Raw genomic sequence first — 13,698 nt, forward strand, 5'->3', positions numbered from 1 at the left:
GTGCATAAGTGGATCCACAACAAGAAATATTTTATCTGCGTCAAAACCTTCCCCTGGTTTGCTATTATTTCACTCTGCAATTAGAGCTTTGCTTCGTCTCTGCTGTAAAAGTTTGCTGATTAAAAACAGACACCATTATGTTATGCTGCTTTAGGTGTCACTACATATAATGCTCTTAGACAAGTTTTCTAAGGCTCCTAAATTTATAAGCCAAATGATAAATGTATACATCCTTTCAGGCGAGTACTTGTGGCTTCTTTATCTTATTTCATTTCTTAGGTTGAATCTATGTGGAAAAAGATCAGCGAAGAAAATATTTCTACGTACGTGTCTGTGGCAAGGTCTGGGTGTGTCCACGGTTGGTGGAATGGTGGTGGTGCAGTTAACGAAGCAACTGCAGAGACTTAACTCATGCTCCAGCGAAGCCTTAGCTAGGCCGCCTCTCTAAAGGACATGTAGCACTTGTGAGACACCGTTATCTGGTGGCTTGCTTTCCATCTTGTTTGCCATCTCGTGTTTGGCAGGTCACAGGGGGTTAAATATTCAAGTGCTCATTCTAGTGTTACTCCTGCCTGGCCCAGAGGGGCCTTGTGGTTGGTTGGACCAGTGGCCCTGCTCCATTCATTGCACCAGAGCTGGTGGCATTGCAGCATTCAGTACTCTCCACCTTTTGTTGCCTATAATTTGGGATAATCATGGCCTGAGAGAGCTTGATCTTCTTTATCACCTGAAAAACTGAATTATCCTTTTAAATTGTATGTGTTTCTTTGAGACAGTAAAGAATGGAGACCATTGCACACATACAATACAACCCTCTTCATTAAAGAGACTATTTTCAAAATACTATTAGATAAGTATGAACAAAATATATGATTACTCTTGAAATCCAGTTATCTCAAAAGAATAGAGTGTTAATGATGATTCTCCTTTTTATTGTCTTTCCATGAATACCTGAAATGCTGTTGATGCCTTTGCAAAGAGCAAGTTTTGATCCACTGGTAACATTCAGTTAACCATTAGAATAGGATTTGTTGGAGACAGAATAGGAAGAGGTTAGTAATGAGTGAACTGTCTAATCAGGGAATTCAATATAAATCAAACCATTTGAGTGCCCGGTCATAGCACTTGACTAGTGCCATCACAAACATTAAGTACTTGAGTGGATACTCACAGCCTTTACACAGCTTGACGGAAGTCATATTTTCACAAACAGTCTCCCATACCAAGCACATTTGTAACACTGTAGATCACTGTTGGATCATTCATTAACAATTCACTGTTGGATCATTCATTAACAATTCAAGACAGTGCTAAAAATTGCTATAGTACTCAGGGGATGGAATGAAGCAACAACTCAAAGATAACTTCTGTTTCAAAGAGCATGCTTTCCAACATTTAGACAATATGCAAAGTGAATAATGTGCAAGCGAGAGGTGAAGGTGTAGTACAAGGTCATGCACAGTGTACCACTTTCAGATACAATTACTATGCACAGATAAATGAAAGTTTGTTTTCCCTAGTCTAATGTACTAGCAATCTTGGGTTAAAAATATTCACTTTGCTGCTTGAGTAGGGAAATTTAACAATACCAACCAAGCTTGGCATGGCCAAAGCAGAACACGCAGCCATCTGCCCCATTGACCACAGACTGTATCACCTCAGCCACAGTCCCAGCACATACTTCAGCCTGTCACAGGTATTAAAAAAAAAAAAAGAAAAAAAGAAGAAAAAAAGAAAGAAAAGAAAACCATTAACAATAATAAGGAAAATCAATAGAGTATTTTCACTGGAAAATGGTCGTAATGTCATCAGTGCTCCAGATAGCATGTTGAAGTATCAAAAAGTCTAATCCTGCTTGTCTCATTCGTGTGACCTATGCTGCTGATGGGAATGACATTACTTGTATAAGCATATGAAGCAGGACTTTTCCTCTGTGTCAAGTAAGTTTCATTTGCTGAAGCATCAACATCCTTTGTGGAGTTAAACAAAATACACATACTGTAAGGGGATGTGGTTGGTTTGTTAGAACTGCCTATTTAGGGGACTTTAAAAATGCATTTTTCATTAAAAAACAATCAAATACTGAGGAATTTTTACAGACTCTATTATTTGCCCAATTATGGACTGAGTACAATTCCACTAGCAGGTGGGTAAAGAATGTTAGTGGAACAGCCAGCCTCTTTGGTATCAGCTAGGTGACATTTCTTAATTTTTCTCTAAATTATTATGAGTCTTCGTAGCTTTTAGCAGCAGTAGGCTCCATCCTGACGACTGTAGCTGTATTTTAAGAAGTACAACACACAAATTTATCCTGGGCATTCTTAGATTTAATGTTCAAGCAGGCTGAATGGTCTACAGTGCTTCTGCAGCAACTGCCTATCAATAGTGGATGAAACTAAATCAGAATTTGCAGTTCAGGCTTTTGTGTGAAGCACTTTGCATTTGATAATAAATCATGTAAATTCACCTAGTTCATGGGTATTTCTAGACTACCTCTGTAATAGTAAACAAAACGGGCCAAGAAAGGGACTATTCACAGGCCAGTCCTTGAACTAGAGCCAGGCATTAGTCTGGGAGGTGCTAGCTGCCTGGACCAGAACTAGGTCAGGGATTGACCTAATGAATGATCATACGGCAGTGCTTTAGCTGGCCCCATGTCCTAGCTCTGTTTAATTTATGAGTACAGAAAAGGCCTTACAATACTGCTTTCTAATTATTCTTTGCAGTGTTACTTTATTCTTCTACTGTCCTCCTCATGACATTTGGGTAACATAGTTCATCAAACCAGAGAAGTCTAACAAAAATAAGAAATAAATATGTACATATGAATAAAGATTTGTGGACTAAAATCCCCATGCTCCTATTGTAAACTGTACATTAGAACACTGTATAAATAATCCTTGACTTCTTAATGAATAGAAGACTGCATTAAAGAACTACAGTTCTGATAGATCGCTGTATACACCAAATAATAAGATTTTATAACATACAATAACTTGTTGATATTGAGGATTTGCCTACTAGGCACCATTTAGCACATATTTATTGCATGTATAATTTTAGGAGCAATTATTTACAGTAAAGAATAAAGAAAGCACACAATTATCAGGACACGATTTAATAAACTGATTTCATTATTGATGACATTGGTGGACCAAATTCAGCCCTGGTCTAACTCCACTGAAAGTACTACTGTTGCAGCAGAAATTAATTTGGCTCTGGTGCTTGCTGTTGTTTAGATAACTATTCTGATCATATGTTGCCTACCTGTGATGCATCTTGGGGGAAAACTGCATCGAAAGCAAACATCTTGGGTGGAACCTGGTTGCCCCTTTTCTGGAAAGCATTCTGACCTCCACAGGCCAACGGGTCATACAGCGTGATTTGCTTCTTACGGGGGTCCACTTTTAAGAAAGAGCTGGACTCGGACATGTCTCTGGCAAGCGTGGAAGAAATGCGCACCATGACCTTGACCTGTCAGCAAACATACAAAAAGACGACCGCATTTGATTAGCCTGTTGGATGCTCTAGACTGGTATGTTGAATGAACTTTCCAATTACGCTTGACCAAATCAGACTTGCTTGCTGGAGCTAGTGTCTCAGAAGTCAGTGAAGACACAGGAATTATTATAGGCAGAATTTGGCCTAAAATACACAGTGAATAAAGCCAGAACTCATCTCCATCTACTTTAACAAGCAACTTGTGTATTTAGAATTACAAGGTATATCATGGTGTTTTAGTGTCGATGTTACTCAAGTACAATGATGAGGTATTACATCACCTTGTCTCACTCTCAATATAAATTGAAAATTAACTGTATCCCAGTGGCCCAATTAAGAAAGCTGAAAGGTAATCTAGACTGCTAAGCTATCAGAACTGCTGTGGTTTCTATGAAGCAGTCTGATCAATAAAGCAAGCACATAAAAGCCAGATCTGTAATTTACACCTTTCTGATTCTAATCCAAATGCAAAACGATGAAGTGCTCAGTTCTAAGTGTCATCATCAAAGAGTTGTGAAAAGGAGCCCTGTTTTAATGGTCAGATTTAGAAACTATCATCAAGGGAGTGGAATGTAATAAGCGATAAAAGATCTGTTAAAACATGTTAGCTCACAACTCATTAAATGGCTACATAACAAGACCTTATTCCTAAGACAAAAATCCATCTTCATGGATTTGATGAAATTATACTGCATCCTTAGCCCAGTTAGTAAGCAATTTAGATGTAAGTAAAACTGATGACAGTTGGTCTGACTTTGATTCTCCCCATAAATTCACCACCTGCAGACACATGAGTTCCTGAACTTTAAAGGGCAAACATCATCTCTCTGCCAGCTCTTGCCTCTAACTGCACCTGCACGCACTTTGTCCTAGAGCAGACTGACTTTCACACCAACCAGACAGAACTTTTATCTAAATGCTCCTTAACTGTTCGTCACTTGTATCAAACGCACCCACGGTTGGCATGCAAGTGACCACAAAGGGTCACCTCAGCACAGGGTGGGAGCACATCTGCTGTTGGAATGGCAGATGCACCCTGGGAGGAGGCTGTAGCCCTAAAAGTTAGACGAGGCTGCAGTTTCTGTTGGCCTCATTGAGACTGGTGCTCTTTGCATGTATATCTCATTTCATGCTGGCTTAAACTCATCCCACGTGGAAATAAATCAGCTGCTTTGAGAGGTAAAATCTGGGCAAAATAATTTTTCACACAACTCCTTTGAAGACAATGGAATGAGACCAGATATTAATTGGGATTATTCAGTATTATTGTGATGTCTTCTCTATATGTCTGTGAGTCAAAGTGATAATTGGACTCCATGTATTTTAACCTGGGAAAACAAGTTGTCATCAGATGGTGAAAGGGTCACAAACCTGTGCACATGATTTCAGTTTTACACAATTAGTTGAGGGAAAGAGGAGAAATACTGCTTGGGTGTGAACGGGTTCCCTTCTCAACTGCTCAGCTGAGCTGCTTGTGAAACCTGACCTCTAAGTGGAAAAAGCCACTTCCAATATTTTGCTAAAGGCATTCTTCTAAACCCAACCCTAAGCAGAGCTGATTTCTACTGAGGACAAAGGCAGCCAACACCCTCGGTCAGTCCACATGAACTAGGCAAGGTTTGAATGTATTCCAGCCCTAGGTCTCCTAGCAGCTCAGAACGGAGGCACTAGTCAAGTTAGCAGGGAAGGGAGGGAATACAACACTGAATCCTAGAGGAGCAAGGAAATGAAAAGCAATATCAGTCTTGATCTGTTTTCCTGTTTTCAACTTTGGATGTCTTTGGCTTTTTCTACCGTGTCCCACATTTTTAAACAGAAGCCAATATCAAAAGCATTAAACTGATCTGCTGGAAACCAAAACAAATGCTATTCTTCAAGTACTTTAAATAAAAAACTTGCTCTGCTTTAGAAAACTATTTCCCTATAAGTATTTTTGGCTGCTATGAATCCATGATCCTTGTGTGCAAAGGAGAGTTAACCGAATACCCTGGGGCTAAGTTTCTTTGGGTTATGGAGAATGGCTAGCGCGTGAAATTTAACCACCCTTCATATACAGGCAGTCTTAAGAGTCCTTTCTGGCCTCAAACTGCATGGGCATTCAGTTTTAACTTCAGCTATACCAGTTTTGTTACAGTGTAATATCACTGGCTCGGGTCCTGATTTAAACCTGTTCACACAAAATCAGATTAACACCTGTCACTTCTTACTGAAGTAATGCTGCAAATCCTCCTAACTTTCAACAGCTATAGTGACAGAAGCTGAGGCATTAGGTTTCTCTTTCCCTGGAGTAAAAGACGAATTTAACTGAAATCCTAAAAATTTACTAGCATCAGATAAACTGAATGAACCCGTATAAAAAACAGAGCTCATCTCAGAAGTCCCAGGAGTTGTTTGTCCCAGCACATATTTTCTGACCATTTGGCTCCTCAACTCTGGCAAATATAGAAGAAATCAAGAAAATCAAGAAAAATACTGCTACTTCCATGAACCTTTGTATTTTCTGTGCATTAGGGATTTTTGTTTTGAGACTTAATGGTTCATGTGTGTTAGGGCAGAGGAATATCATATTGATGACATGTGGGTATCCTGTTAGCTGGACTACTTCTTACTCTGAAGCTAGTTTGTTTGCAGCTGGCATGCAGATGTCTCTGCACCTTGGCACAGCTTATCGTGGGTAATTCCTCTCACCTCCATTTAGACCATCCTGCAGGAGCTCTCTCCATCCGAGCCAACTGTCTGACCCCTTTGTAGACAACAGACAGAAAGAGGCACTTCTAGCATGTAATTCATGCTGTCTGTTTCATAGACCTGCCTTCCAGATGGGTTGCACTCCACAAGTGCTTCTTGCTTTCCCTATACCACTGCAAGCATCTTAAATGATTACCTGAGATGTAGGTGCCTAAATTGTAGGCTGTCTAAAGCTACTCTTTTTGCTGTAAGCATAATAAAAATGATTTTCCTGGGCAGCACAGCCTCTGGTCCAAATTCAGTAGCACATACAAATCTGTGTGACAGTCTTCAGCAAAAATCACATGCTAACAAAAATAAAGATGGGAGCATGAGTGTGATGGACACTGAACATAAGTAGTAGCAACAGATTATTTGAAGTCATCTGGTAATTTGTAGACCCTAGAGTATTCTCACAGGCCAGTTTCACACCAATGTAACTCTTTCAAATTACTCCTGATTTACATTACATTAATTGAGGAGACAATTAGATCCTGGCTCCGCAAAATACATGTCCACTGTATGCCATGGGAGGTGTGTCTATAGAAATACCCAACACGCAGGCAAGTTACAGGCAAACTTCAGCCCTGAGAAACATGTATTGCAATTCAGAACTGCATACATAACTGTGGCAGAATAATCCAGGCAGACCAAAACAGATTTTTAAACATCTGAGCTAGATGTATCTTCTGAGGAGACAGGCAGGCTTGCGGTCTGGGAATCAGGCTGAGATTGGGGAGCTAGGTCCCCTCCTAAAGGCTGTGCCTCAGATGCAGTACAATTGTGAACTAGAGTGACACAATCTCTGTGTTTCACATTCCCCACCTGTATCTGAGCTGAATCACAGCTTACTTCACTGCAAGGCATACGGATACATTCAGTCATTACCGGGCCCGAAGAACTGGCAGTTGCCATTAGGTAGGCACTCGATTATTAAATGTTATTATGCCTGTAACCTAAACCCAAGGATTCATGCAAAGCATTTCCCAACAGCAGTTATGACAAGAGTAAATCAACTAACCTACAGAAGTAGAAACAATGGGAGACCACGGCCTCCTGCTCTGCTGTTTCACAGTCCCTCATGCAATTTATAGCTGGGAGTAGCAGGGGGGAGGCTCAAGGTCCATACTGCCCTGGCAATCAAAGCCACAGGGGAGGCAGCATGAGGATGGGCGAACATAACTCAGCCAGGTATGGGGATAGCACAGGAACTTAATGGACTTTAAAGACTTCAGTTCAGTTTAAGGAACAGACAGGTTAAAGATCACAGTGCTGCTCTGGGGAAGGCAGAAATACAGTATGGTTAATTTGAAACTCACTGAACAGTGAAGTTTAAGAACCCTAATATTTTATGCTTGCGATTTATATTTAAATAAACTGTAAATTTAACTTATCCTTAAAAAGAAAAAAGCAGGTTTTCTGCTTCACTTCCTATGTGTCATTACTCCTTCAGTCTAATACTACAGTTTCCCACTGATCTCTTGTAATTGAAGGGTTTAAGAGATACCACTTGTGATTAATGGGACCACTCAGTCTGCCAGAAATTCTTATTTGAATCCCAGTGATCAGGTCTTGGCAGCGCCCAGCCTTAGACACACCTCTGACTGTTTCTACAAGGGAAACATGAAAGCAGTCTCTTGAGACATGGGCTGTTGGTAAAACAAACAACCTGGGCCCAATTTTGATCTAATTTTACACTCATGCAAATCTGGCTGAACTCAGCAAGAACTACCCTAGCTTAAGACGGGAGAGAGAGAATAAAAGAAAAGGTCACTTGCTCTGCATCATTATTGTGCCTCTTCTAGGGTATAACTTCACCTCTTAATTCTGCTCATGCTGGAAGCATTTTTTAATGTGTTTTCTCCTGTGAGGTCACAGGATTGCATTTGACAACTATTCAATCCAACAGGACCCCCATTTACTTCTCTGGATTGCAGTTCCTGCCTACAAAGGTTTGTTCTGTTCTTGAATGAGTTTTACAGTCATTGAATTTCACAATATTACTCCCGATGTGCAATGCTGCAAATGAAAGCACAATCAGAGCTGCACTATTCAGGTTTCCTCAACAAGGTTTCTTTGTATTTTTGTGTATGTATTTTATATATATGTGTGTGTATGTGTTTAAATTACATACACTATTTTTAAAAAATGCATGTACATTTTTCTGAGTATATATATAAATAAGTTTAATATATATACATTTTTCATAAATTTCTCTCTAAATCATAGTTATTGGCACTGAAGAGTTCCTTCATGGGTACCATTCAGTAGCACCAAGGGAAGATACAGGTGAATTGGTTTAATATCACTATGCTTCTGTACTGTGAAAATAAACATAGACCTTTTAATCAGCTCTATTATAATTTCAGCTGCCTGCCTGATCCATCTTCCTTTGCCTTCTTCCTTTTTATCTATATACACATCAACTATTTCTTGAAGAGGGAATTTGCTAATTGCAGGATTTTTCCCCAGCTAAACTCAATTTGTGACCTACCACAGACCTTTTGTTATGTTCTTACTCTGTGGAGGACAAAGGTTCAGCACACTCTGCAAAGTAGAACTGGTGCCATAGGAAAAAAAAAAAGAAATGCAAGAAAAAAGAAAAAAGAAGAAAAAGAATACAAGAGTCCAACCCAGCCACTGACACTCCCGTGTCTCCTCTGCCCGCAGGGGTCTGTCTGGAGGACCGGCGGTGAAAAGAGCACAGAAGGCAGGAGAGGTAAACTGTGTCAAATCTGTATCAAACACAAATAACTACAAACAGAGGCTGGAATGAGGCAACACAAGCAATCAGAGATTGACATGGGGGATATTATCACTTCCTTCTACTCTTGCCTGTAAGATTTCGTTTGGGGTTCATTTATCTAATTACTGCAGGGACGGGGCTAGACAGCTGTGGCTTTGGGCACTGTGCTTGCCTTTATGAGCTGCTTTTCTCATCAATCATTTGAGCAGCTTTTGCTGGACGTGTGCTGGGTAGTGGTGGGAGGCGGGAGCTGCGGTGCAGTCACCGGCGAGACAGGCCAGCCGGGGCTATTGAGCTGTATTAGCACTCCATCAATGTAATGGCAATCACTGGCTGCAGGAACAGCCTTATCGGAGGTTAATGAAGAGTGCGTTTTGTAATTTCTCACTGTTACAGTTGTAAATAATGGTGGCAGGCACGCATTTTTTGCTGTAGCCAGCCACAAAATACTACAGCACAAGAAAATCTATGACATCCCAAATGCTTATGCACATACGGGCTTTTTCATGACGGATGTAAAGCTAGAAGCCTTTCTATAGTGTCCAGAGAATGTGGAAGCAGTCCATTAAGCATTTTAAAGGATCTTTCTTACAGATCATGAGACAATTAACTGATCATGCTAAAATGAAATCTAGGAGGTCAAGATAAACAGACTGTGCCAGAATGAGACAAATACAGAATTGTATGAGTGGACGTTGTTTTAATGGAAGTCTCCTGGTCACATCTGAAACCCCCCTCCCAAAAAAAAACCCCAAAAAACCCACTGGTAAATTATGCCAGTGTAAGCTGGTCAGGAGGCATGCGTAAACAAGCCTCATTCTCCTCCCTTTCTATTTTCACAAAGGTAGCTCTTGTAGGCCTCAGTGCTTCACTTCAGCACAAATTAGAAAACACTCAGGACTGATCACTCATGTTCTTTGTGGAAATGGCTGTTACTGCTACTGTTGCTTTGGAAAAGCAGTGAAAACAATTGAAAAAGCAATACCATTAGGGCTCGCAGGTCTCTTTTTTACGACTATCCCTCTGTTTCTTTCTTGTGTAATTGCTAAGACTTTACCAGCTCATCAACCCCATCCTGTACAGCAGTTAAACTAATTTGCACTTGTAGCAAGAATGGGAAGTAGTGTAAACATACTGTACCCAAACACCAATCATGTTATTCAAAGAACTTGCCCTTATCAGGATTATACTCTTTTTCAATTGGATGATGTAACTTTATTAGTAAATTCAGTAAAATCTGGTGTGAAATATGCTCAGGTCACAGGGCATGGCTCAGTGACCTCTTGTCTTGTTTGTGTCAGCAGGAGCCTTGAGTTTTGTCACTGTAATTCAGTACAGTCGAAAGACAGTGCTGAGCACTGACACTGTCTGAAACCAGCATGTACATCAGCCCAGTCCCTCAGCTGTTGCATTGCTACTTCAGCATTTACTAAATTAACATGGAGCACTGCAACTTTCTTCTGTTCTTTAAAAAAATAAATAATAAAGACAGAAGGATCATCCTGTTATGGAAACAATCTTTCTCTAAGTTTCCCCACGTACAACAAACAGACTGTGTGTTCCTGATTTTCCTTTTGCTTCCTTCTGACCTCTTTGAGGGAAGTCTGCATTTCAGACCTGCATAGCTGGGGCAGTCTGCATGTTGCTTCAAGCAGGAGGAGGATTTTTCCCAGCTTCTGACACTCTCCACATACCTGCAGATGTATCCACAGAAGTGTATCTGCATCTGTGATGGGGCCAACAACAGCCTAACTCAGCTCATGTGTGGGGATGAAATTTCAGCTTTTTTTGGGGGGGAGAATATCTTTAAACGTTGCTGCCAGTGGTATTTTCATAAGAACTAAACACACCAAAAGAGCCTTCAACAATCCCAGCGTGAACAACATGGGATCAGCTGGCAAATCTTGTCTTCCCTGCAGTGGATCTGCAGGTATGTAAGAATGCACCTACTGGTACAGTCAGCAGATGCCTTACTTGAGCCTCTAACACACTACTGCAAAAATTTGTTCTGCTTCTCTCACTCCGATAAGAATTTATTTTTCTGCGCTGAGTAGCAAGTACAGTTGGCTGCCATGAATTTCAAGATCCCCTCATTTCCTCAGCATCAGATCTCACTACCTTTCAAAATCAAACAGATATTTGGCTTCACTTCAGTGACCTTTCAGAGTAGAGGGTTTCCCCCCTTCCTTTTTACTATTTTTTAATACAACTTTTTCAGAAGGGGCTTTAGATAGAAAGTATCTATCTAGTAAATTGAACAAGGGAAAAACTGTTCCCTGGCACAAAATGGCCAGTATCCTTCCCTGTAATTCTCATCCTCTGCTATGGTGTGGCAATATCCAATGGTCTGCCAAGATGGTCCTTTGCCCATGCTAATTTAAAAACCATGACTGGAATTGTTTGGGAGAGCAGTCTGGTGGCCCAAAACCATGCCAGGGATCTTGTTAACAATGCAGAAGTATGGATGATTAAGTGCCAGTGCCCAGGAATATTTCCCGCTCCTTTTTAATTTATTTTATAGTCTGTATTGGTTTTAGCTGGGATAGTTAATTTTCTTCATAGTAGCTTCTATGGGGCTATGTTTTGGATTTGTGATGAAAACAGTGTTGATGACATGAGGATGTTTTAGTCATTGCTGAGCAGTTCTCACACAGCATCAAGGCCTTTTCTGCTTCGGTGCACAAGGAGTTGGGAGGGGACACAGCTGGGACAGCTGACCCCAACTGACCAAAGGGATATTCCACACGATATGACATCATGCTCAGCAATAAAAGCTGGGGAAAGAAGGAGAAGGGGGGGATGTTTGGAGGGATGGCGTTTGTCTTCCCAAGTAACCACTGAGCGTGATGGAGCCCCGCTTTCCTGGAGATGGCTGAATACCTGCCTGTCAATGGGAAGTAGCGAATGAATTCCTTGTTTTGCTTTACTTGTGCATGCACCTTTTGCTTTTTCTAGTAACTGTCTTTATCTCAACCCACGAGTTTTCACTTTTACCCTTCCAATTCTCTCCCCCATCCCACTGCGGAGGAGTGAGCGAGTGGCTGTGTGGGGCTGAACTGCCTACCAGGGTTAAACCACTACATAGTCCCAGCTACAGAACATTGCACAGCTTGGCCATGTTTTCCATTCTTTAAGTTAAATACAAGAAACTCGGGTGGTACAGTAGTGGCCTCCCAAGCATGTGATGTGCCGTATGTTGCTCTGTTCATATTCCAGCCTGGCTTGGTATCTACAGATCCCACAGACAGACTCACAAAACCCAGCAAACACATGTGCAGCACCACCGAGGCAAGCCTCCCTAAAGGAACTTTTCTGCTCTCATGATTGATGACAAGGCTGACGTAGTTCTTGCTGCCTACACAGGGTTGCCATCAGCCCCCGGCGGGGAGGGAGCCACCAGTGGCAAGTCACTTGGCTCTTTCTCATAGACCATGCTCATGTCCTGCTGCAGTGCAGAAAGGGTGAAGAGAACTTTGCTTCACTGACTCAAAGCTTCCTCTTAGAAACCTGCCCTTTCAGTAAAACATGACTGTACTGCCTCGGCTGCCACAAGGCCTGGTGTTGATAGAAAACAGTAGCAATATCTCAAGCATGCTCATTGACAATTATGTCTGCTATATTACTTCTAAAAGCCCATTTCCCTTTTTGTGAAGCTGTGAAAAAGGTGCATAGGATGCAGCTTGGTAAATTTAAGCAGGCAGGTCACCTCAGCCCTAATTAGAGAAAGGGCGGCACTGAGGGCTTCGCATTATACATTCTGAGGAGAACAGGAACTCCCAGATGAACAAGGTTCTCTGTTTTTTGTCTAGGGAAACAAGAATTTCTATGGAAAGAATGCAGATAAAAGACAAAGTTTCCTTTACGCATGTCTTTGAGATGTCTTTTCAGTGCTAGAGAAACAAAGGATATACAGGTATTGCACAGATGATGTATAATCACAATTGTAAGCTTTTCCATTATTTATAAAGATGATCTCCATGACTGCATACAAAAGAAGATTCCCCAGTCTGCACATAACAGCACCATGGCATAGCACCATAAATAATGAGCAGCGATGCAATCAGATAAGAAGGATTTACATTATTTAAGCCAAGCCAGAAGTGACAAATTGCAGTTTAATGCAGATAAGTGTGGAAAAAGACGTGTAAAGCTTTGGAGTGGCAGTTGGTAATGACAGCTAGTAAATAAAAGGGATGGCTCATGGTACTGACTAGGAAAAAGATTTGAGAATTCATGGGGAGGAAAAGAATTCCAAAGAAAGCAAGGGACCACGTTGCTGAAGAGCGTATATAAATGGAAGGAGGTACAATTATCATATTAGGTAATATAGGTGAGATATCTGATATGTCCTTGGGTTTTCAGAGGAGAGAGGAGAGTATAACCAGCTTCCAGTGCCATATGTTACATGAAACAATCAGCAGAGACTTCAAGAATTAGAGCTAGATGCTTTAGTGAGAAATTTAATACATTATAATGTCATTGAATTTGTCAATAATTCCTTATTTACCTGCAAGTATATGACATGAGAATTTAACCTTAGTTAGGAACAACCACCAAGAAAAAGAAACTTGAAAAAGGAGAAAATGATAAAACCTGGAGCCAAGCAATGATATGATTTATATTGCTAGTGAACCTTTCACCTGAAGATCCTACAGGGCTTTGCAAAGGCTTCTCACAGGACTAAGACATATATTTACAATTATGCTCATTTTTCAACTGCAGAA

At 40.9% G+C, this 13,698-nt stretch overlaps 1 protein-coding gene across 1 annotated transcript in view; it reads right to left on the bottom strand.

The window, feature by feature from the left end:
* KIF26B (kinesin family member 26B) overlaps positions 1-13,698 on the bottom strand; it is a 307,647-nt gene that overhangs the window by 67,399 nt on the left and 226,550 nt on the right. The window contains exons 6-7 of the mRNA XM_087776470.1: positions 3,268-3,474; positions 1,594-1,687 (exon numbers count right to left, since the gene is read on the bottom strand). Of these exons, the coding sequence (XP_087632596.1) occupies positions 1,594-1,687; positions 3,268-3,474 (301 nt within the window). The remainder of the gene's footprint in view (positions 1-1,593; positions 1,688-3,267; positions 3,475-13,698) is intronic.

Source organism: Nipponia nippon, unplaced genomic scaffold (assembly GCF_047370975.1).
Source record: "Nipponia nippon isolate SJK-2023a ecotype South Korea unplaced genomic scaffold, ASM4737097v1 scaffold_4, whole genome shotgun sequence".
In the NCBI taxonomy this organism is placed as follows: Eukaryota; Metazoa; Chordata; class Aves; order Pelecaniformes; family Threskiornithidae; genus Nipponia; species Nipponia nippon.